This window comes from Oenanthe melanoleuca, chromosome 1 (assembly GCF_029582105.1).
Source record: "Oenanthe melanoleuca isolate GR-GAL-2019-014 chromosome 1, OMel1.0, whole genome shotgun sequence".
Taxonomy (NCBI): Eukaryota; Metazoa; Chordata; class Aves; order Passeriformes; family Muscicapidae; genus Oenanthe; species Oenanthe melanoleuca.
This window is the reverse complement of record NC_079333.1, coordinates 63,013,903-63,039,597: the sequence shown is the minus strand read 5'-3', so window position 1 is coordinate 63,039,597 and position 25,695 is coordinate 63,013,903. Positions and strand designations below refer to the sequence as shown.

At 35.2% G+C, this 25,695-nt stretch overlaps 1 protein-coding gene across 4 annotated transcripts in view; it reads left to right on the top strand.

The window, feature by feature from the left end:
• The window catches only part of DACH1 (dachshund family transcription factor 1), a 349,840-nt gene that overhangs the window by 312,330 nt on the left and 11,815 nt on the right, over positions 1–25,695 (top strand). For 2 of the 4 annotated variants that reach the window (XM_056489614.1, XM_056489595.1), the window contains 3 exons: positions 1,755–1,898; positions 2,371–2,439; positions 6,368–6,434. In XM_056489614.1, coding sequence (XP_056345589.1) covers positions 1,755–1,898; positions 2,371–2,439; positions 6,368–6,390 — 236 coding nt within the window. In that variant the 3' untranslated portion in view covers positions 6,391–6,434. The remainder of the gene's footprint in view (positions 1–1,754; positions 1,899–2,370; positions 2,440–6,367; positions 6,435–25,695) is intronic. The other 2 variants (XM_056489604.1, XM_056489586.1) reach the window with 1 other exon arrangement.

Sequence of the window (25,695 nt, the reverse complement as noted above, 5' to 3'; positions counted from 1 at the left end):
AAAATGTATTTAGTTTAGCCTTTGTATAGATGCTAGATGTTCTTTGATAGTATGAGCTAATTAGCCTGTAAAGTAGTTGGTGTTGTACAAAATGAGAAAGAACCAAAATTCCAAAATCTTGGATGTAAATTATGTAGTTATTCTGACTACAGGATATGTGCTTATGTTAATTTTGTGCCTGAGCAGTTCTGTATAGCAGCACAAAACATACAAGATCATCTAAAAGGTGGTTCTTCTTAGCATATAAATTAAAGGGTAATAACAATGACAGTTCTCTTTAAAAGTTTCATTATTTGCATTTTGTGAAAGATACCACCATTACAGTCTATTGTCCCGGGGAGTATGAACTGGTGGAAGTATATTTTTGTGTTTTCCAGCATTCATTCCTAGGCATATACCAGAGGTTACTTTGCAGTGAGATACAGGGCTAGATAAATCTTGGCATGCAAACCTAACAGTTCCTAGTATCTGGGTTTGGTAAGGATAATTCTTTTGGTGTGTATAAAGAATTCTTTAGTGGCTAGTTTAGTAGATAACTTTTTAGTTAGTGCCAAAATGACAGAATCTCCTGGAGAGGATTATCCAGGAAGATCTTAAGACCAAAAGCTTTTTACATGCACATCCATGAAAACCCCAAAGTGCTATTTAAGAACAGTTGGGGTGTGGTGGGGGAGATAATGCCATGCTTTACAGCTTTACATGATTGCTTCAGAGACCCACTTTGGTTTTAACAGAGTAGAAAAGGTGGTTACCCTTTTCTGTCAGGAGCATAACTTGTAATATGTTCCTTTAGTTAGGGATCCTGCAAGTCTTACCTTTGTGGTTGTAAGTCTCTGGTAATACAGAAGAGAAAATTGTGATTAAGTCCCATAGTAGATTTGGCATCCTTTTCCTACAGAGTGTAAGCTGAAGAGATTCAAGGAAAACATTTATTCTAAATAAGGACTTCATATATTTAATTTCAAAATAGTAATTTCTTTACTAATATTTTCCCTTCACATTTACAAAGCTTAGTAATATTTACTTGACTGGAGGATCCAGCACCATAAAGGATTTTCTGTGAGTTCTTCAAGGTTAGATGGCTGATGGGAGAGGCACCAACAGAAAGGGAGAAAAGGGAGAAACAAAAGGCAAATATGGAAAACAAATAAATATGGAGAAGAGCCCAAGCACCAAGAGGTTAGATGGCTTGCAGAAAGCAGAGCTTGGAGGGGAGTTAGAAGACTCAGGGCCTTTTCCCAGGAAATGAGGACCAGAGAAGGGTGAGGGCTACCCAGGACCCAGGTAGATGGATCCCCCTCTTATGTGAGAGAAGCTGCAGGGATGCAAAAACTCCATCACCACATGGCTATTAACTGTGCTATGGGAAATTGAAATGGTGAAATTAATTCTGAAAACTGCCTCACCTCCAGAGACAGGGGCTTACCTACATCAAATGATTCAAAAAGTACATTCCATTGCTGGTTTCTGAGGTTTTCTGATTTGAAAATTCAGATTCTCAGCTGTTTGTTAAAAAAAAAATAAAAAATTAAAAACATCATTGCCTGATACCACATAGTTTTAGAGTTTTCAATACTGTCATATACTGTCAGAGTGATTCCAACATATTTCAAGTGATTTAAATGGTTATTGTGTAATTAATCAGTGGATATGAACATTGCAGTTAGAGTGTTTCTCGGAACCCTTAACAGGTCGTCATGCAGCCAAGTTTCAGATCCAAACTGGAGTACCCTGATGTTATTTTCTTTTCACAGCAATAATTCAGAAAAGGCTAAAGAAAGAAAAGAAAGCAAAGAGGAAATTGCAGGAAGCACTTGAATTTGAGACTAAACGACGAGAGCAAGCGGAGCAAACACTGAAACAGGCAGCTTCAACAGATAGTCTCAGGGTCCTAAATGGTAAGAAGCCAATTTTTGCCTCTGTGTCATTAACTTTCAATTTAAGTGCCAAAAGAATCTTGTTATATTGAAAATTTATAACATGATGGAAAGGGGAAAAAAAAGAAAATCTCTTTTCTTTCCTTCATTCAAGTGATACCTCTCTCTTTATTGCTTTGTTACTTTATATAGTATGTGCAAATAAACTCACTGGAGAGAATGTTCAAACTAGGACAATTTTGTGTTATTAGCTTGAGAAGTCAATTTTTTTTTTTTTCCTTTTTTTTCTTCCCCCTTTTATGCTTGAAAAATCTATTGCTCATTAATCTTCCCAGTATAACAAAAAATTGTCCTGGCCTCCAGTCATTGTTCAACATTAAAAAAACTGACAAAGGTTGATTGTATTGTAATTCAGCATTGGAGTAACAGGTTGTAAAAAGGGCTATAAGAATCAAATGAAATATGTGTCAGTCTTACCTTTCTATGTTTCTAGACTCTCTGACCCCAGAGATAGAAGCTGACCGCAGCGGGGGCAGAACAGATGCTGAAAGGACAATACAAGGTAGGAATTTGCAAAAGGCTATAAATCTAGATCTTGCTATATGAGTTTTTCCTCAGCTTTAGACTGCTATTCAAGCATGTAGCCTACCATCTGGGCCACATCAAAACAAGTTCAAACAAGGTCAAGTTCATCTTGCTTGTTTATAAGAGAGAATACATTCTGTGCTGATAGATTTTCTTTAAATTAATAGGTCATTTCTGTTTATACAGAGCAATTAAAGAAGTATAATTAATTTGAAGCAGTATTGAGTTAAATCTCAGATATGCTAAATGCAGTTTTTGTGAATATGTGTGGTTTGATTTGAGTTAATAATGTTTTTAAAGGTATATTTGAAACATCTTGAGCCTTCTAACTGTACAAATGGCTAAACCTAATGGGTAACATTCAAGGCATGATGAGAATTTCATAGCTAATAGTCATGGCAGTTACTGAAAGGTGTGTTTCAATAAACTACTCTGAGCATTAACAATAAATAAGCTGTTTATTCCCATCTTGGATTTTTCATTTACCACATCCCATTATTTACATTTTAATAAAATAAATATGCTGAGTAAATTTATATATGAAATACTAAAGAGAGCAATATTACTTCTCCTGTGAATCTAAATGTATATATACATGGAAGACATCAAGATATTAGTAAAGAACAAGTTTTGAAGACAGTATTTATGTTATAATATCTATTCTTATCAACAGGCTAAATCTACCTACATGAATACTAAGCAATAAAAATAGCAATTGTTTTCAATGGCAAATGAAGGTGCATTTTTCAGAGGCAAGCCTAAAAGGATTAGCTCCAGTAATCATACTCAATTGCCTTTATTTTGCATTTTCAAGTCAATCATCCTAACAGTATCATTTGACATCTTCTGTGTGTTATTTAATCGTATTTCCTAACTTCCAAGGAGTTACTGATGTGCCACAAGGAGGCTGTAACAACAGAATAAAAAAGTCAAGAAGCTTTTAATGGATTGAACATATAAACAAATACCAAAAATGCAATAAGTTCTTATGAAAGACAAACACACATATATAAACAAAGACATTTAAAGCAAGTTATGTCTGCAAAGTCAGTAACACAGAAGTTGGAATATGCCAGATTAAATGTTGCCTGGGAAGTGAATACATGTTATGAGGTCTGTTACCCCAGAATCCTGCCTTCCTTCCCTTAAAACATATATGTTATTCAAAGCACCATTTGATACAACTAATCTGGTAAGAATTCAGCCACTATTTCATTTTTTTATAATCCAGACATTTTGGTACTTCTTTTGATGCTAAAATAGACTTCTAATTTCTTGGGAGGCCCTTTTTCTGCATCAGTCACTGCAGTACTTGCACTCATTGCAAACATTAATTGCTCCATCTACAGAGCATTCTTGCAAGGAAGTGAAATTTGGAGCACTCCAATCTGATAGCTGGGAAACAGAGTCAAATACAGTTTAAGACAACATGTTGCTTAACTGTCAAGTATCAATGACCTAATTTTTAGGATAATTAGCATTTTTGGCAGAAACATTCAGGTATAATCAAATCACTGTTCCTGTTGAATTCAGTCTTGTTCATAGGCTGAAGTATCAGGTTGGATACTTATAATATGAGCAACACAAATTTGAAAGCATGTATTCTGTAAGATTTATCCCAAACTACATGGGAACAGCACTTCAGCTTTTGAACAATGATTATGCATTGTTTCCCAGCTATCCTCTGCTCATTTCATATATTTCCATTTTTTTGCAAGAAATGAAATCAAGGATTTACAGGAGACATTCTCAGTAATGACTTTTCCTTGATTCATCTGTCCAAGGTGATGCACATTAAAACAAAGCTAAAATACACGGATGATTGTTTAGTTCAAGACTGGACCATGATATTTTCTGGTTGTGATATTGAATCATATTGCAAAGGCAACCTTAATTCTGACATTTCCTATATCTACTTTGCCCTATCAACAGAGTAGAGAGGGTTATTAAGAAAAGCAAAGGGTTTTTAAGAAAAAGGAAAGAAGAAGCAGGAAATACAGTTTTCATGTCTTACAGTTTAATGTATTCAGCTCAATCATCTTACAGCAGTTCAGAACTTTTCGATCTACTGCTATATGTAACCCTACAACACAAATGTAATTGTAGGAACATATTGTCAACAAAAATCAGTCATTATAGGGTGACAGGCTTCAGAAATAGTTCAAGAAGCAGTTAATAGCAGACAAGTCATGCCAAATGTCAGGAGTCTGTGTTCATTTCCAATATTGGAAGGAGGATTTCCTTTCACCATAAATTCCCTTTTCTCTGTGTTCCCCTTGCTATGTATCCCTGTGTATCTGTCCCAGTTCCTTCTTCTTTCTTCCTTCTCCCTCCAATCCCACCTTTTGTCAATTGCTAATGTGACTCTTTTCCTTGTGCTGCATTACATTGCTCTCTTTTCCCAACTTCACATTCTTCCAGCATTCTCTTCTGAACTTCCTTTCATGCCACCCTGATTATTTCCTTGAGTACAAGCTCGTTCTCTCCCCATGACCCCAGCCCCCTGGCTCTGTCTGACCCTTCCTGTTGCCTCCTCCCCTTACCCAGTCGTTCCAAGAAATCCCCTGTCACCAGCCTTCCCTGCTGCAAGCCACATCTCCATCTGTAGTGTCTGCTTCCCCTGTCTCCCTGGTCAGGCTCACATTCCCTACTGGTTTCAGTTCATTTCTGTTTCTTTTTGTGTACCTGCCCGGATATCAGGGAGGGAAGCAGTGGGAGCATTCTGTTCCAATTTCTGTATTTAGCATGACAATTGTAGGCAGGAGTGAGGAGAAAGAATTGCAAGGAGAGAACCACTTTTTTCCTGCAGCACTGGAATAAAGCATGCTCAGTACAGATGGGGCCTTTTGCCTGCAAAATGCTACAAAAGCTTCCCAATGGTTGAAACATTTTCTAGTACCTTCTTGGATTTTGTTTGGGGCAACAAAGACTATTGTCACAATTATACAAAATTTCAATAGTGTCCTTACATTTTATTTGAAACTTATTTTTTCTATACTTTGGTATGCACTATAGAAGAAATATCATATACAAATATTAATTATATTCTATTATTCTATATACAGTATATTCCATAATTTAAAAAATAATTCCATCTCATGCATCTTTCAGGTTCTTTCTTACTAGGGAACTACTTTCTTACTCTTCTCAAAAATATATCTATGTCTCAGTGTCTAAGCATGCCTGGGGTAATAGTCTTTTTATCCACAATTATTTTTCAATTTACTGTGTTGAGCATGCTATGTAGTTCTATAACTAAGCAAACAAAGGTGGGAAAGCTGCAGTGCTCTGTAGGGAAGTGATATAATTGAAATACAAAGTGTAATTTCAGCATTTAAGAAAATATTATGCAAGAAAATCATAATTGAAACTAAAGATTTTGTTTACTACTTATTATAAATAAATGGATACTTGTCAACTTGAAGTTATATCTAATGTTGCTATTTTTAAGTATCACTTTGAAGAGTAAGAAATAGAACTAATTTAAGCATGGAAGATAATTGCATTTGTCAATAAGGGGGTATGTTCTGTTCTATTTTTTCATCGTGTAGGTCTCATTTAGATTCACTTTTAATGCATGTAAAGTCTTTTGTAAAATGGGAGCAATAATAAGAAGGAATTTGAATACAAGACTATAAAAAGAAGCAATGCAGGGTATTTTAGGGTTGTGTTTGAGTTTTTTAAATATTGAGGATATAACAGTTTGCTGCAATATCCAATGTTAACAAATAATCTTAATAAATAACTCAAATTTGGGTCTCAGATGTACTTATGTATTTTTTTGAGGGATAGAAAGAGATACTAAGCTATTAGGAACTGGTGAAGACACTGGTTTTAAATGTTTTCTTTGCCTCTGTTTTAAATAATAATAAAGCAGATTATCCTCTTCTCCATACATATTGTAGGTTCACTAGATGCCTATGCCTAGCTCCCAATCCGGTTTCCCAAGACCCCCTCATCCCACACAAAAAGGTACCATACAAAGATAATGTTTGACTTTTATATACTGTTTTGTTAACAGACCTCTTACTAAGCACTAGAGCAATGACATTTACTGCCGCATTTACTTTCTTATTTCCATTGATTTTTCTCTTCTCCATCTGGTTGCTTACCATGTATTTGCCTGCCTACACTATTGTTTTCTTTTCATCTATATAGCCCAGATTCCCATTTTTTTATCTCACAGTAGTTTCCCTCCCAAGTCCTGTACCTTCATTTTCATTCTATTTAAACACCAGTCACTTTACACATTATCTAAAATCCTCTAAATTAGTTCTAATTCTGCACCATCTTCACCATTGACCATTCTTTCCTTGTCATGTTCCTGTCATGTGTTCCTTTTCCCAAATTGCTCACAAGTGGTTTGATGCTTTTGTCCCTAAGCTATCCTGGTAAGAAGAGAAAGATTAATCAATTTTTCCCTCTTTACGCTGCTATTTTTTAGTCTTTTTCCATTTATTTCAAATTTACTAGCAATTGCCTCAGCTTGTACCTTTTCTGCTTTCTTCTAAATTATTTCCAACTTCTTTCTGCATGTCGTCATTCCAGCTGCTCCTGAAATCAGCTCCATCATTTTCTCCTAAGTCTTCTTACCCTGCTAAGTTCCCCAAATTCTCAGGTCTATTTTTTCCCCTAAATGTTTGGTTTTGTTGCAAGACGCCCTTTGCATTTTCTGTATTCTCAAAGTTCTTCCACCCTGCTCACTCCCAATCAGTTTTTTCCTCAGTTATGCATTCTCCTATAGCAGAAAATTTATCCTCCTTGTCCATTGGTCAAATTTTCACATCTCAGTTCCTTATTCTGCTGCAAATATAATTCTTTTCTTCTAGCACATTATCAGCCTTTTTCCAGATGTGTCTGTTATCTACTCTTCCTGTCCCTTAGCAAAATGAACTCACCCTTTCTAATCCCTTTCCCACTGACATCTTCCCTTTCTTTACCTCTCCACCTCTTCTCTAGGCTCATATTAACAATTCAGTTAAGTGTAATGCTAAGTGGTTTCAGATTATACCTTCCTGGGTAAGAAAAAGACCCCTCAGCTACCATGCACACAAAACCTTCCAGGGCCATCTGTCTTTTTCCCCAAGGAAAGGACAAGGCAGGAAATAGAGATTTTGAACAGATCCAGAAACAGAGAAAGAAAATAACAGCAACTCAGCACACTGACTGCATGGTGCTGTCTGAAGTTCCTTGTGCCTTTGAAGGCTACTGAACAAGAGCAAGAAAGAAATTATGATTTAAATTTGCCCATTGCAAGTGTACATTTTGCTGCCCAAATATTAGGGAAAAGCTGCCCTGCAGTTGCACTCCACCTTAATAAAAATTGCTTATATATAGCTTTAGTAATTTGCCCTGAAACCTAACTTAAATGGTTTCTGCATTGGTTTGAAACTTGTTTAATCTATTTTTCAACAAGCAAAATCCACGTAATAATCTCAGCAACTGATAGTCCTTGATTCTTCTTTGTTATATTTGTGTTTGAAAGATGGTTATCTGAAGGACTTCCACAATGTAAAGGAACTTTTGGTGATTCTGAATGCAGTTCTATTTCTGATTTATAAATCTTGGACAACAGTGTGTGGAAGTATGTGATGATATGTTTTATGAGATTAAAAACTTTATTGAAAAAGGCCATTATCTAGGCTGTGAAGTCAAGCATTCCAAAATTAGGAAATGGTAGAATTAAGGTTGTCTTACTCACCTTTGTTCAACTGTCTTTGTGTATGTGTCATGATACAATCTTTCATTATATGATTAGATACTGTATTTTTCACAGTACCTTGTCTCATTCAGAGCAGGGGACAAAAATATAGGTGAATAAAGGGATATCTATCCAATATTTTCTTCATCTTCAGTGGTCAGTGTGTCTTCTAATGCTTTTTATAATACTTGGTTTATATATAATTTTTCCATAATTAGACATCATGCAAAATAGTTGTAAATTATTATCTACATTTCTTTCATATATTAAATCTTAATTTTGGCATTTCCTAACAACTGTGGGCTTTGCTTTACTATTGTCCTAGGTAACCATCTCCCAGGGTTGTCTTCTTAACAAGTAAATTACAAAGTCAGAAATTTCACTCTGAGACAATATCTGAAATCGATATGGAATTGAATCTGAAGATTCACAGTGATAAATCTAACCAAGTAACTGATAAATTGTAATACCATAATATGAGCAGTGTGGCCTAAGGAATGACCATTTTGCTAGGGCAGTTTTACAGATACTTGCTGAGATAAAGACAATCTTGGGATACATTTCATGCTCTTGGGTACAGAATCTTCTTTTCATTTTTCTTGCAACCTGTATCACCTCTAACAGTGTTTCCATCAAGCTTACTTTTTCTTGGTTCTCCCTCATTTCTGGGTTTTCTATCAATCTTAATAACAACTTCCAATTTTTCTAATTTCTTTCTTGACCCCTTTTCCTCACACCTTTCAATGCAAGTTTCTTTTTATATCCAGCCATAATTACAACCCCTAAAGTTTTGACTTCTTCTGCCTGATATTCTTATTAATCAAGATCCATGTTTCTAGATATTGACTTACAACATTCTGTCCATATGCCATATGTCCAGTTACCATGATTTTTCCCTCTAAGAAACCTCATATGATTTTAGTTGACTTTCTTGCCCTGTGTTCTGTCTCCCCTCTTTCCTTCTATTCTCAACCACTGGGCTCTGTTCTTGTCTATTAATGCAAATAATCCAGTCCCCCAACTTCAGTCTCAGTTATTGCCAGCCAGTCATTTTTAGTACTTTATTTCACAGTGTTTTCCAGTGCCCTGGCTTCTGTGTTTCTGTGTATGTGTTTAGCCAGTCTCAGTCACTCCCCCAGTCACATTTTCTGTCTTTACTCTGCTCATATCAGGCTTTTTGTCCTAATTTTTCTAAATCTTGAGTATTTTTATGAGTTCATGTTTGTAGACTTAGAGGGGATTATTGTTGGCTGCTAATCATAGATGGGATACATTTTCCAGTGCACAGCTACTCTCAAATCAACTAATGATTTTTTAAAAATAGTTTTCAATATCCTCAAATGACAGAACATTTATTTCTTTTCTAGGGACATCAGTGTTCTTTGCAGCACTTTTAACTAAAATGTCTTCGCTTTAGTCTTTTCTGCATTTATTTTCTGCATGATATTGACTGTGATGACCAGTGCTAAGTACATCTCTTTTATCTGTAGAGTCATTTCAATAATTGCATCTTTCTCTTAAAGCTTCTATCTTCTATCTGCATTTCTGTCTGTTCCTTTCCACATCCCCCTTTATCAAAAGCAATTCCATTTGCATCCATAGCTGCCTAGAGATGAGGTCATCCATCTGTATAATGCCATGTAAAACAATAACCATATGTTCTCTAAAGTATTAATTGATTAAACCTAAGGAAAGCACCTAATTCTTTATAAATTTTACCAAGATTTTTCTTGCCTTTTTTTCCTTATTAAAACTCTTGGAATTGTTAAATGTTTCTCTATGTATATAAACTTGTAAATTCTACATTTTTATTCAATTGACACTTGCTCATCAGTTATTCTGGTTTTATCACCGCTTAGCAAGTACTATGGATTTGTTGTTACTCATTTCTTATTGCATGGGACTTCAAGCAGAAAGGTGCTTGGGTTTAGTATAGAGCCAGAATTCTCAAATGAATATATCAGGTCATTTGCAGAATGAAAATACATTTTCATTTTCCCATGTGACATTCCTTCTTGGTTGACCCATTTCAGCACTGTTTCAGCTTCCCCTCTATTATTGCTTTCTCATTTTCCTTCCACCTCTGTTTCACCTCCTCCCCTGCCAAGTACTACTTCTGAATATCCCAGATATTTCTTGATATGTCACTTCCTTGACCTGCAAGGCAATGTGTGTGTGTATGATCTGGAGCCATGTGGCTGCTGGTTGACCAGGTGGCTGACTAGGAGGCACATGCATTCTGAGGGATCAGTGACAAGCCAGGAGATACACATTTTCTGCTGGACATCTTGTTGCTGCCTCTTGGCAGCTGGGCAAATCAAACAGTACATGATGCTTCTCAGCAGCTGAAGGGCCAAACAAATGGTTTTTCAAACTGCAAGAGACCCACGGCCCACCTGTTGTGCAGGCCTGCTATAAAGGTTGAACATTTCAGCAGGGAAAAGAAGTCAGGAGCTGGAAACAAAGCTGTCAGAAGCCTGGAAGGCAGAAGGATTTTTTTTTTTCTAGATATGTTGAATAACTGCCCAAGGAAACATCTGCTACTTAGCGAGGCTGTTTATGGAAACAAACAGCTGACTATTCTAGACCCATAGAAATATAAAAAGGTTCTGTGAAATAACAATGACAAAACAGTGGACTGACTTGTTTGGAGATGAGCACTTCTGTGCTTTTTAGGCCACTTAGCCTGTTATTCCATTAGACCAGATTAAAAAACAGAAAACAAACAAAAAACAAAACAAAAAAGAAACCAAAAAGCAAAAATATAACCAATAAACAAAACAAAACAAAAAAAACACAGAAAACAATCAAAGTACCTAATAATTTCCATTTAATTTGTCAATAAAAATTCTTTTTTTCCGCTTACAGCTTAAGACTCAAGAAGCACTTTGAAGGTCTGCCAGTGTGAAATAACATGTCTTGTGAAAATGTGACTTTCAGCAATCTGACAGATAGATTTTGCATTTTTGTTTTTACCTGTGTGCTTTTCAGGTTTCTTCCTTTAGTTTTCCTTTTTTAAGATTTCTAAAGATCACTACGACAACTGGTTTCAGTCTCTATAGTTTTGGTTAACTGCAGGCATAAGACAAGACTGTCTCTGTAATGTGATTGTTCTCCTCTGGGTTATTCTAGCACCTCTCTAGGTAAGAGTAGTGATTTGAGGTAACAGAAACATGGAAAAGAAGACAGAATGGAGCAGAGTCATTGTAGTGACCCACCGGGGAGTGATATCTGCTGTTTTGTTGCTGATCCTTCTCTGCATGCCAGAGTGTGTCAAACAAAGTGATGCATTGGTGAAAACATATGCACATGCACTGTTCAATTATAGAAGCTAAAGGGTAGTGTGTTTTCTGCATTGCTCTTCTCCTTTGTCTTTCCTATGCTCAAAAGAAAATTTATTTTCAGATCTAGTGACTGTCCTATGGGTGAGATACTGTTAGAATATTAGTGTCTAACTCTCAGTGATGTTTAGTGGAGCTGCCTTACTAAATCCCTTTGGATAGTCCACTGATTCTATTTTATTTTTGTTAAGTCTTCATAAAATATTTGCTGGTTCAACTCTGTTCTTATTTGCAGTTGCACATAATGCTTCATTTTCCTTCTGATTAGTGCCTTAAACTTCAGCTGCTTTTTGACTTCACTGTGTAACACCTTGTATTAATGTCAGGGTCATGCACTTATTATTCATGTGAACAGTGCTATTCACTTCAGTGAAATTATATACATAATAATAAATAACAACATTAATCTGTGTGCAGCACCTTGAATTTCATTACTGTTGCAGAAGATATATCTCTGAAAATAGGTTCTCTTAATTTTAAACATTTAGAAAGAGCTTGTCTCTCTATGCACACTAATTTAAATATTTTATTTTATTTCTCCTAAGCCTTACTGGCTTTACCAGCTTACAAGTTTTAAAGACACTTGTTTTACTGACTTTTTTGGCTTGACAGACTATCCAATATAGTTTAGCTTTTAAAACTAGATTCTATAGTAGGCATTTAAAACATCTCTTGCTAGTTCATCTGTCTTTTACTGTTGGTACTGGAATACTAGATGAGGAAACAGACATTAAAGGTTTATTTTGTTTCATATTTCATTGACCATGGATAAATACTGAAATTACCTCACAATGCATGGAGACCAAACAGCAATAAGTGTGTTCTCTATACCCCTGCCCAGGAGTCAGAACTTTGGCAGGTTTTCAACCCAAGCTAATCAATTAAAGACAACATTGATTAACTTAAACAGAAGGTGATATTGATTGCAGGCAGTAACCTATAAATAGACAATTGTTTCATAGTGTTCATAGGTCATTGTTAGCTACACCTTTAAGCTTCAAGGTACATAATCCTGTTATCTATCACCCAAAAAGCAAAGGAAGGGCACAGAGTGAATATACAGTTACATTTATGTTGCTAAGTACTCTTAGTCAACTCTCTCATTCAACACTTAGACTCTTACATAAATTTTTTCACATTTTATTTGAAATTGCTATCTATTGCAATATACGTCTCATTTTATAGCTTTTTTATATATATGGAGCTGTTGGAAATCAAATATGTTCCTGACTTTTCTACTGAGGTGATTGGTTAATCAATCAGATTTTCTTCCAACATAGTGCTTTAGTTCACTTTTGAAGAAACTGTGTGCAAAATGAATGACTAAGCATGAACAGAGTCAAGTGGGAAAATTCAGGACAGTAAGAATATTAAAAAAACCTCACACTGTGGTCCAGAGGCTATTAAGACTTCATATAGATTTTTTTTGACTTTCATTTTCATTCATCCTGCATGTTCATCTTATTCAATGGGGGAAGGATAGGATGGATGAATTCTTACCCAATAGATTTCTGAGGTCACTTCAGCTATCTTGCTACCTGAGAAGGATGGGCACTGCAAGGCACCAAACTAGGTATTTTTGGTTCCAATAAGTACTGTGTTTCCTTTGTCTTCTCCACCAGAAGATGACTGAAACCTGATCAGGCAGGTAGAACATACATTTCTAACATAGTCTCATCAGCTAAAAAATAAATAACATTTTCCCTTTTAGAGAAAGAACTAAAAGGCTTGATTTTTTAATAAACCAGGATGACATTGTTTTAATAAACAGTATTTCTATATTAGAAATATAGAAATTAGTATTAGAAATAAACAGTATTTCTATAGCCTACCATGAAACAGGTATAAACAAAGTGCATTTCTAGTTCATTCACAACTGAACTGTAATCCTGAATGTTCTGAGGCTGGTTGAGGAGCTAGATCTGCTGGCTGTAAACTGTTTATCAGTGTTTGCCTATACATTGTGTATAGGCTGTCTCTTTTTCTTATATTTTTTTCCCTCTGTCACATTTTCTACATCTCAGATAAGTGCTGGAAAGTGACATCACATCACGTTAAGATATGTCATGAAGAGGATTGTTTCTTGGCATTTGTTTTTTAAGCTCTATAAAGATCTAAAATTTCCTACTATTTGTTCATTGTACCCATATAAAGGAATTTGCTTTGAAGAACTAGTGATGTAGACCAGTAGCCAGCAAGTTACTTTATCCATTTAGCATACATAGGAGAAAACCTATTAGACAGGGAGATCCTTATGTCCTTCCTGAAAGGTGCTACAGCTTTAGTAGGTAAAAAGAAGCATCCAATCCATATTAGATTTCAAATCTTGAATTTTAGGTTCAATGGGACTTAAACCATTAAATATGATTGGTTGCCATCCTATTCAGTGGCCTTTTTTGACTATCAGCCACCATCTGCATCAAAGAAGAAAAAATTTCTAAGCAAGACATGTGAGCTAATCTACCAAGGAACGTCATAATCAATTTTCTATCTTATCCCTGCATGTCTGAAACTCTGAAATGAGGTTTTCAGAGAGAAGTTAAGATATTGTTATCTTAACATTAATTCTCACGCTATTTAAAAAGTTATTTGGATGGCCACAAGTAGATACTTGTGCTATTTGAGATGCTGCAGTGCATCTGAGACATCTGCTTTGTGCCTCCACAAGATCCAGGCCTTTCTGGAGCAGCAGCTGGAAGCAGCCTTACAGGATGACTCAAATCATAGCAGATGTTGAACCAACCCCTTTTGCTCATTTAAAATGCCTTTGAACATATGACATTCTACACTTGGGTTATATTGAATGGAAATTCATAGTTTATTTTATATATTGAATAAAAATATAGTTATTGCTGTTCTAATTCGAAAGGGAAGGCCTATGCCACTCCTATCATTTTTACACCAAACATTCGTGAGATAATTTCTCTAGATCTTGCAATTCTGTTTTTCTGGACTAGCTTGTATTTATCACATCATTTGACTGATAGGAAAAAGTCAAATAGGGAGAAGCAGTTGTGGGTGTTTTTTAAATTATTTTTAAAGAATCCCAAACTCACTGACTTTCAAAAGGATCTGATAATATATATCATGTGTGGCTCAAAATCAGCTCTTTGGCCAAACAGATAAATGGTCCTGGATATGGCAGCCTTGAACTTTGCTACTGTGTCTCAGCACATTCTAATTCTAGTACTTTTCTCTGTTCTTTGCAGCATCTTTGACTTTTATCTATACATTCAATATTAAAATCTTTTCATAGCTGCCTCCTTTTTCTTTTTTATTTGAAACAAACAATTCATTTTGCCCTGAAGCTTGCAAGAGTAATCATATTTTTAAAATAGCTAAAGAAGCAAAGTTTTTCTTTAGGAGACGTTCAATAGAATGTATTTATTAAGAGTGTAATGCTTTTCAACTGCTAGTGTAAAGAAGTATATTGAAACAAAACAAAATTAGGCATCAAGGTGAAGGAAAGCATGCTTAAACAGCATGAGAAACTGTTTAAGGACAGATTATTCGTGAGAAAATACTAATTTTTTAAATCTACAAAAATATTAGCTTGTCCTAAACTAGTTTGTTAAATTTTGGTTATTTATTTTCAGAGGAAACTTAATCTATTCTAATGTTTCTGCATGAATATAAGTTTCAGTAAATAGATACTTATTTTTTTATTTGTGCTACTGATTCCAATTTGCAGCCTTGTGGCTGTTGCAGATAAATTGTTTTGAGCTATGCCAGGAGTAACTGGAAATCTACTAGAAATTTTTTCATTGTAATATCTGAACAACTTTACAGTCTTTAATGGATTTAGTCTTCACATCAGGAAATACTCCTGTGATGCAGAACAAAGCAATTATCTTTATATATAGATGGGCTAAGGAGCTTGATCATGGATATGTCAGAAATCTGTGGTATATCAGAGACTGAGCCTAAATCTTGCAAGAGCTAAAGATTTTATTCTGCCCTTCATGTTTTGCCCTCCCTTTTTTATATTCTGTCATGCTTTCTCATTGTACAGACATATGGAAAGCTAGATGGAATTTACCAACTTGAATATCAGTGACAGGATTTATGTCCCAAAAATCCATGCTAGCAGAATACATGGAGCACATCATCTGTGCCTGCTCTGCACTTGCTCAGACTGATGGCTAACCTCTGTGAATATCAGGGTAATGACAAAGTGCACCTGGTCTAAGTGTTTTCAAGTCTTTGAAAACTTTGAAAACAGCATATGCTGCTTAATATTACTTGATTATTATTTCATTTTATATGAGTGCTACTCACCAAGTTGACCCTGTGTATTCGTCTTTTGTAAAAAAAGACCTGATATAAATTCTAGATTCTGATACTTCTGCATAAATATGACCAGTTTGGTTAAAACACCTTGCATAAAGACATTTCAGAGGTTTGACGCTACAGTGGTAGAGAATGGATTATTTCATTAGTGTAGGTTCTACCTGCTTCCTAACTCAAAGTTACATTGAACTTTTTTCCTTCAGCTTTCTTGTGTACACACAGACTCAATTCCTTCTGTACTTTTACTCACAGAAGTGAAGATAAACCAGTGTGAGCTTTTTATGCTTCAGGAGCTGAAAGAATGTGTGCATTACTACCCTGTTCTTTTAATGTTTCAGTCAAAAACACAAAGATGTAACATTTAATTAAACCTTAGCCATCAAATGCTAATCTGTCCACAAGTATGTTATGGCAACAGCAATGTTTTATGAGAAAAAGTATTTTAAAGTGTTTCTTCTAAGAGGTAAAATGGTCTCTTGCCAGCAGTGGGGCAATAGTATTCATTAAATGTTTTGTTGTTATCATCCTTACCTATGTCCCCTATAGTAGTATTGAAATTACTGTGTCATTCATGACCAGGTAAACTAAAGTTATTGAAGGAATGTAACCAAATTATGTCAATTCCCTTAAAACTTTGCACAAATATTGAGAGGAAATAATGACTATGGGATGTTAGTGACTGTGAGGGCAAATGGCTTTGATTTATATGGGAAGTTATATATGTCCATGAACCTGTATTCTCATCACATTATGGATTCAGCCAGCATTCCTGATCTCAGGTCTTTCTGTCAGACTCATCTGCAAATCCAGGCTTCAGGCCTGAAGGGTTGTAGTGAGTTCATCTTGTAAGCATTGCATGAGGGTCTTCTTAACTGTGGACGGCCCTATGAGGATGCTTATTTGGAAGTACCACTCCAATTTGAAGCATTTTGATAAGGAGTAATGCACAAGGTGAAGGGTAAGGCAAAATCTTTCAAGTACTGTGTTTCTACTTGTTAAAAGGGAAGAGCCAGTCAAGGAATTAGAAGAGAGTGACAATTCAAAGAAGCAGACTAGGAAAATATTTTTGCCAAACAAATTTGTTTATCCAACTGAGACAGAAACTTTAGTAGGTGAGATATGAGGAGAAACATCATGTGAATTTATAGCTAGAAAAAGGGATAGAAGAATGAGGGGCAGAGACTTCTTATGAGAATAAATTTAGACGCTGTGTTGTAATGAAGAGTCAGAAGTTACAAACAAACAGGATACCTTGATTTTGAACTTTACTGACAGAGAAGATTAAAAGAGTAGTTCATAGTGACTAAGAGTAGTAGTAGTAGTGGGGAAGATGAGGAGAATCTGAAGGGGTGAATGATTAACAGCTCTGTTTTCTCAAACTAAGATTGTCAGAGCAGCGACACATGCACACAGAGGATCAGAAAAGCAGACTGAGGTTTTATGTCAGACAGAAGGGAACAGACCTGGAGTACAAAGGGCCTTGTCAATTGTCAACATGGATGTGGTGACTGAATTTCAGTTTATGGATTAGACTACTCAGATCCAAAGTACAGAGAGAGAGAGAGAGAGACAATGTGAGGAAGATCGTAGCCCTCAGAAATTAAAACAGAAAGTTGAGGGAGAAGCAAAAAATGTCAAACTGAGAAAGAAGTTAGCAATGAGGAGGGAGAATAAGAAGATCCCAACAAAGGGAGAACAGTATTTGAATGCCAGAAGCTTTTTAGGAAATGCTAGTCTAGAATCTACCAGATATGGTATGAGGTGTTAGTGCTAATATTTGTTTGTATGGAAGTTATTAACACAGACACATTTAAAAAATCAGCTGACTAGCAACAGAATTGATGGAAGAAGGCACTTCCCAGCATTTTTGCAAGAATTGTGTTTATTCATCCATATATTCAACACATTCTTAGCAAATTAGAATATGGACATATTATATCCATGTTGTTAAGCAATAGGTAGCTGTAGGAAGATTTCAAAGGTTTCAAGTTTTTGTCAGTAATATCCCTAAAGACATTAGGACTTTTATAATGAATAATTACAGTGTGAGTTCTAGAAATTTTATTGGCTAATTTTGCTAAACCTCTGTGGTAGTCACACTTAAGGATTTTGTTAATTGTGGTACTCACAGCTCAGCTTTCAAAAAATGTTAACACAATTGGTCACATTTTCTCTCCTTGTATTAAAGAGAAAAATCTCTATTTCTGCCAGATGCTATAGATTTGCCACCTAACTGAAATAAGTAAATGATATCAGGTCATTGTACTTTGATACCTGATTCTAGATAAAAGCTGTATAGACAGCAAAACTTTCAAAGGGAGGTGCATTCGGTTGAAACTTGGTAAACCTGCAAGGAAGGGAGAAGTTAATATTTTAAAGTGGCTACAGTCTTACATTACCTTTAATCCTGCAACGAGCTAAGAAATATAGAGTGTAAATGAGCATATGTTCTTAACAGCCTTCTAGCAGCCTGGTTTTGTAAAGAGTGCCAGCTAGTGATTTTCACTGTTTTAGAAAACCAACTTTGTATTGCTGAAAGTGTTAGGGAGAGCAAGAGAAAATCCACTTCCATGTACTTTGTAAAATGTGTGTGTGTCTATTCATGTTACGGAAAAAGAAAATTATATTATCGGATTTGGAGAGGATATCATAACTCTTTTGCTAGAGCAATCTTTTTACTAAAGGAGCTTAAGCTGCAGAAAAAACACATTATACCTTGGGTATTGCATGTAATAAAATATAATTTAAATGAAAGATATTGAAATAAAAGTTTCAATTTAGGAACTCGAGTATATTGTGAAAAACCTAGTCAGTTATGTTTATAGCTTCATTCTTCACAGGAAGAAGTGTAAGGATTCCTCATGCTTTATGCAAGTACAGTAGGTTTTAGATAACAGGATCAGGTCCACAATTTGCCTTTCTTAAAACCTACAATGAAAAATGAAAATAAATGCCACCACCATACAAACTACAAAGGTGAAAAAAAATGCTGTATCTTGCATTTTCCTACCTCCTGTGGCTAGGGACAGAATGCAGACATGCCACAATAATGTTTTTTATTTCTACTGTTCAAACCATATTAATGAGAACATCATTTTGGAGAACTAATTATTTCTATTTGTCTTGTGTCACACTTTCTAATTCCCCTATATTAGCACAGCCAAAGCAAATTAATTGCTTTTCCAGCAGTTGAACCTTGTCCAAGAATGAGCTCACATTCCCTTCCAGTTTTGCAGTTTCTAGGAGTGCATTGTGTCAAAAATTTCTCTTGATACTAAACATAGCCCAGAGAATATCTTTGCAGATTTCTGTTGCTGCTCACTTGATGAAATTTATAAGTTTAAGTGACCCACTAGGAAAGATAAAGTTCTTAGCTGCAAGATTATACATCAAAACAGTTAAAGTGAAATTAAAATTAAATGAATGAATCTCACTGAAGCAAAAAAAGCAGTAATTAATGGTTCCCTTAATTGTCTTCATAAAATATTTGCATGGGTCTAATTTGCATAATTTGCATGTATTAATTAATCTTTCAAAGGAATTTTGTGCTGAGAGAAGCCAAAAAATCTCTTTGTTTTATTTAACATCTAATGAAATATTTATCTTCGTTAATGAACTTCTCATCTTCATTAAAATAAAAATTGCACAAGTTTGTATGTTTTAAATGTTTTTATAATTGAAGTATACAAAAAAAATCTCTTCAGACCTACAGTATCTGAAAAACAAACACATTATTGCCCATTCTGTGTCATTTTGACACAGCAACATTTAAATTTGGATAAACCCTATTCCCTCCACCAAAAGCATTTGAGGACTTTAATATTATTTCAATTTTATCTTAATTGATGATAATTTTTGTTTTTATATTTTACAAATAGGGATGACGAAGCAAACATTTAGGTATTTTTTATTATTGTCAACCTGTGATACCTCAGAGATCTTACAGAACAGATATTATGCGTAGAAAAAGAGACTAGCATCATAGGTTGGAGTTTAAAATACTGCAGGAGTTTGTACATGGTATGGGCTTGGTTTATACTCTACAAGACTAACAGATGAGGAAAAAAGAAGAGTTTGTGAGTTACTGCCTGGCATTTAATGATTGGACTTGGAGTAAGACTGATGGATGTAAGTTACAAAGGACGGTGATGCTGTGGTGATGAGCAACTTTGGGACTGCATCCAAACTAGCCAGACATGCAGAATGGGAAAATGCAGTGAAAAAAAAATCAGTATTGGAGTTTTGTGCAAAATTTGAATATAGAACTGCGAGGAGATTAGAAGAAATTAAGAGCTATTTCTGTTAAAAAAACAGGTATAAAAGTATAATGATTGAGTGTTTTTGGAAAAAGGTGAACACTGTTGCTTAAAACAAGGACTGCCTAAAATCCTGAAGTAATCTATAGCTACTTAATATTGCTGGAACTAGAGTCTGTGGACAAAGAAGAGAAAGTATGGTTAAAATAGTGTCTACAGAAACATAAAACTGTGCGTAGTAAGACAGGTGAAAAGGAGTTTCCTTCACTTCAAGGATGAGTACAACATTATTGGAACAATGAAAATATACTTGAAGTAAGAAAATGATTGGGGGTTTATAATTTAAAACAAATTATACTTGCACAGTGAAACAGCACAATGGGATTTTTACTCATTTTCAATATGCCTGCATTCGCTAAATCCTTGAACAAGTTTATAAACACATTAATGTGTTTGTATTCATTTTAGACATGCAGTACCTGAGAAAGCCAGGCCTGCAGAGACCAAAAAGTAGGTGCTCTTTAAGAGTGCTTTAGAATTTAATAAACAGGATGTTTAAGCTATCAGGATGGTATACAGAGTCATATATTCTTACTGCATTATCCTATAATTTTTTAAACTGATAAGATATAGTGGGAGTTTGCTGATACAATAATGGCAGTATAGATATTGCTCTTGTTATGAAGGTGTGGAATAGCTGCTGAGGCAATGTAATTATCTATAAAATACCCAAACAATATCAGTGGGAGGGATATGTTCCACTTCACACATTTGTGGGGTAGATGTCTTTATCTGAGCTATTTGGCTGGACTCCTGTTAAAGTCAATGAAAAGTAATAGACACATCTCTCCCTTTGAAGAAAATGAATCACAGCTTCCAGGTTTCTTCATTGATTGTAAAGGGAGTCTGCTAAACCAGCTCAGATGCAGCTACGTACATTGCAGGTGTCTGAAGTTAATGTGATGGATTTCATGCGTTGTGTATTTTCCTTTTTGCTTGCCTCAGAATTCCAGCATCACTTGTGACAGTAATCACACTACGAGCAGCTGCATTTCAGTCACTTCTTGTAACTATCAATGTTAGGAATGGGTAATTTTGCATCAGTTCTGGAAAAATATCCAAGCTTGACAATTCGTTTTCATATAATTCTGAACAGTTTTGCAAATTGCATGAAGCATGCCTCTCAAATGTAGAAAAGAGAGCTTGAATTCTGCATTAATACTGAAGCTTTGCAGTATTTGTTTCATTTGGATGCTACTGCACAAGGCACAAGGCACGAAACAAGAATCAGAGGAGGATTTTGAAAACTATGAAATAAGAATAAAAGCAGACATAAATTGAGAGATAGAAAAAGAGATAAATGAAATAGATAGAATCCCTCTAGAAGGAAAAATAGTATCATATTACTCATACAGTTGCATTATATTACTGTATATTATTACTATATGAGTACTGACTTACAAGGGACAACTAGTTAATACTTTGCCTTTTAAATGTAGTTATGCTTGCAAACAAGACATGGGCTGGAATTAACTTGATGTGGCACAGTAGTCTTCAGTGTAGAAATCTACATCTGTCCTTGTTACCCTTGGCCCTCACAAGAGGGAGTGGAAAGAAATATCTATAGTAGAGTTTGTCCCATTATAAATAATAACTAGAGTACCCCAGTATAGGTGACTACAAACAAATTTAGTAGGCTCAATCATATTTCAGAAAAGCTGAATTCAGTTTCTGGAGGTGAGAAGGTGATTTCTTTGGTGGTTCGTGCTGTTTGCAGTGTATGGAGTTTTTTCCCATACAATAAATCCAATTTATAGCAGAGGTTGTAATTATACTCCGAGATTGTCTAATTGCAAGGAATTGATGTAGCATTTGACATAGTCACAAGAAGTATATGCTAAGGAGTCACTGTTTTGCCCATTTTACATTTTTCAGCAAAGAACTGAGTGGTTAATATCGATTTCAGAATTTAAATGGTACCATTTGTTGGGGTGGCTTATATGCTTTACATCTGATGTTTTACTCTTCAATGGCAAAGGAGTACCTCATTTTGCATGCTTCAGGGCATTTTTAACCAATGCCTTAAGCCAAAATCAAGTTTTATGCATAAAGAAAGAAGTAATATCTACTGATTTCTTCACGGCAGCACTGATGCTTTGGTGTCACACAAGGGTGTTGTGAAACTTAATTAATATTTGTAAAGTATTCTGGATCTTGGATGAAAGGCACAGTAGAAGTTCAGTAATGTTATTAACTTCTGCTTTTATATTTTCTTTGGTGATGGATCAGAGTCCTAAGCATTAAAAAGTGGCAAAAAGAGGCGATGCAAGATACAGCAATTTACAACTATTATCAGCTAATTATAGTTAGTTTCAAATCTTGTACAGGGAAATAGCTGGGGAAGTATTTTATGGGATTTAGCAAACTAATACTTGATAGCCTAAATTTTATGTAAATGTACCTTACATGAATTGTCGTGTGAGAAAAAAATTAATAGACTGACTTACATTAATTATTCTGCATTAGATCAGAAATGGTATATTACTGAGTATATTACTGACAGCATTTCGGTGTAGTATGGGACAGTCTCACTTTTATAATCCTAAAATAACTGAGAGGTCAGAAGTCCTGTTAAGGACAATGAGACTTCAACATTGACTTAAAATATTCAAGAGGTAAAAAAAGCAGTTAGACTTAAAATGTAAATAAATCTGTACTGTGAGATTTTATCAGGAAGGCGGCCCTTTGTGCAGTGTTGAGTTATGAAGGCAATCATCTTCTTAAAATATCACTCCAACTTAATTGTTCTATTTTGTCAGTTGAAGAAAAAGAAAAGAAGAAAAGATAATCTTGCCATCAATAAAGCTATGTTATCTTTAACTAGCTGGGGGTCTGATGGTTTAGTTTAAAAGTGGCCAAAGATTTAAGGTTTTATCCTTTCTCTCTTTGGCAGTAATGCTAAAAAAAGAGGCACTTTTGTGTCCTGGAGAAATAGGAAATATTTATAATACTTTATTTTAAGATAAACAAAGTTTTAATATGTCTATAATACTCATATAAATTGCATATTGTAAACCAGAAAAGCAAGCAATTGCTATGTTCAATCTACTGTAATTCTAAAAATAGTGTTTTCTCACAGTGGGTATTTTTATATTGATATGATTAAGAATAAAATGAAACCACTTAGCCTTTGTATAATTCAAGAATTTGGCTTTCCCATGGATTTGATGTGGAATTTGACCCATCTCTATTAGTATCTCAAGTTCCTATGAAATTTTAGAAAACAAAAAATCAGCTAAGAAAAAGAAGTTTAAAGGAAGTGAAACTAAAATTAACACATTTGGAAGGACTACTTAGCCAGCATCACTTTCTATCTAAGCTAAAATTTGCTGTCAGCATGTATCTATAATAAGTATTCTTCTAGTGAACTGCCAGCTGGCTTGTAAAGAGGAAAATATATTCTATAGAATAGACTGCTAGCTTTAAAAAGAAATATTTTGCTTTTGCTCATTGTAGGGTTCCGTAACACCTGAAGGACATCCTGGGAGACAGCAACATATATAATGATAATGTGATGTCATTTTGTTTTTCCTAGTTGAGAAACACAAAGTGTGTACCAGTAATGGTAAAAACATTTTTTCTATTATATTCTTGTCAGCCTTATTTTTTAAAAGTGATGCAGCCTCTAATAGCTTAGGAAAAGCAGCAATAGCATAATAGTGTGTTTTGTCATGGGTGTTAGAAAGGATGGATCACAACATGCTACAGCTGGCCTTGGAAACAAAGTGTTATGAAGGCAGGACCAAAAAATTTACAGTGCTGCTTTATGTGCATGAAATTAGAATATGGATTGTTGAAAATATACAATGCTGTATTAGATAATTCAAGTTTTGACTTGTTTATTTTGTCTATGTGTTGATTCTGCAGATTTTGCCTGTGACAAACTGTCGGTGCAACCATTGCATTAAAAGACATTTATTTTTCATGATATTGTTTCATACTGCAATATGCTGGCTACAACTCCTTTCAAGTAATCAAGCTATATTGAATACAAACATAAAATAAAAAGCAGCAATAATTTGCTTTCATTTTTAGCTTTATACTCTGACTCAAAGATATACACTCTTAGCCATTGGAGAAAGAACAGTATCTTTGCACATTGCTGAACTGGACATAAAATGTGGCTGGATCAGACACCTTGGCTTCACTGGCAATACTGGAAGCATCATAAAAGTAGTACACTGACTGGAGGATCAGTTCCATTTTCAACCTTGCCATCAAATTTGTTATGACAATCACAGTCACTTTCCCTGCAGTAACTATGCCATCCAATGCAATCTGGTTCCCAATGCTAAAATATTGAAAGGCTAAAACACTATTAAAACATACAAATATCAGTTTTATTCCTGTTCCAAATGGGCAATAGTTCCAGAGCTTGATCTTAAACATTCAGTGCATGGAAGAATCCTCATTTTCTAAGGTTTCCCTCTAGGTTTTTTCATATTCTTGCAAAACTATTGACTCCTTAGATTTAGATACAGCTAAAATTAACTTTATAGCCAAATTTATTTTATCAGGCCGACTATTCAATAAATGTATTCAGGATATACTCAGTTTTTGCCTCTTTTTCTACTAAAGTAGAGTAGCATTAGGGATAGTACTAGATGGGCTTTAAAAAACTGCATTTTCAGGATCTCATATCACAAATATATTCATAAAGATAATTTAAATACATCCATCATTCTGGGACACTATTCACAGCTGAGTTCCTTAAACACTGTTCCAGGGAATGTCCAGCAAGTGACTTGTACAATGCCATTAGTGTGTTGCTATTGACAAGAAACACTGTAAGTGGAAAGCTGGGGTAGATGGGGAGAGGGAGGTAGATGGGAGAGGAAGAGTAAAAGCAACTAGGAAGTAACATTTTTCATTTCCTCTGTCTTGAGAAAAATCACACTTGGAAGCAAGAAAATTTTATGCTTCAGGTATTTCACACAGCTCATTGCTTCTGACTGCAAGGTAGTCACTTGATCCCAAAGTCATTGGCTAAGACTGCTCTGTGGTTTAATTTAGCCATTCTCTTTTCTCTTGCTTACTTTTTGATGATGAACCATGGTGTTAAGTTCTCTCTGGGAAAGCATGCTGCTTCCATATGGTCTGGGATTTCTGTAGTGGGGTGCATCCAGGACACAGTCTGTCATGACATGCTGTTTTTTCTGAGGAATCTCTACTGGCAAAGACGCAGAGTGGTGCCAAATTCAAACCACCTGGCCCTAAGGCTAATTGAGTTTTTCCTGGGAGGGTAGAATAATCATTTTGAAGTACCTATCTGAAATTATGTTACCACTGAGAGGGAATGGGGAAGATTGGCTTGTCACTGCAGTACTTAAATGCATCTATGAAGATGTATTCAAGATGGAAGTTTACAATTAGATAGGGGAGCTAGTTTGAACTCAGAATTGAAAAGCAACCTGGATTAGCACTTGCCACAGAAGCAGAGTTCCCTTAAAATCTAAAATGGTAGTTGTCATTCTGGAAAAGAACAAAAGCCTTTTGCTTAAGTATTTCTTCATAGCTTGCTACTGGATTAAACCCCATTTACATGCTTCAGCTTGAAGTCTTCTGCAGAATTAACATGAGCTGAT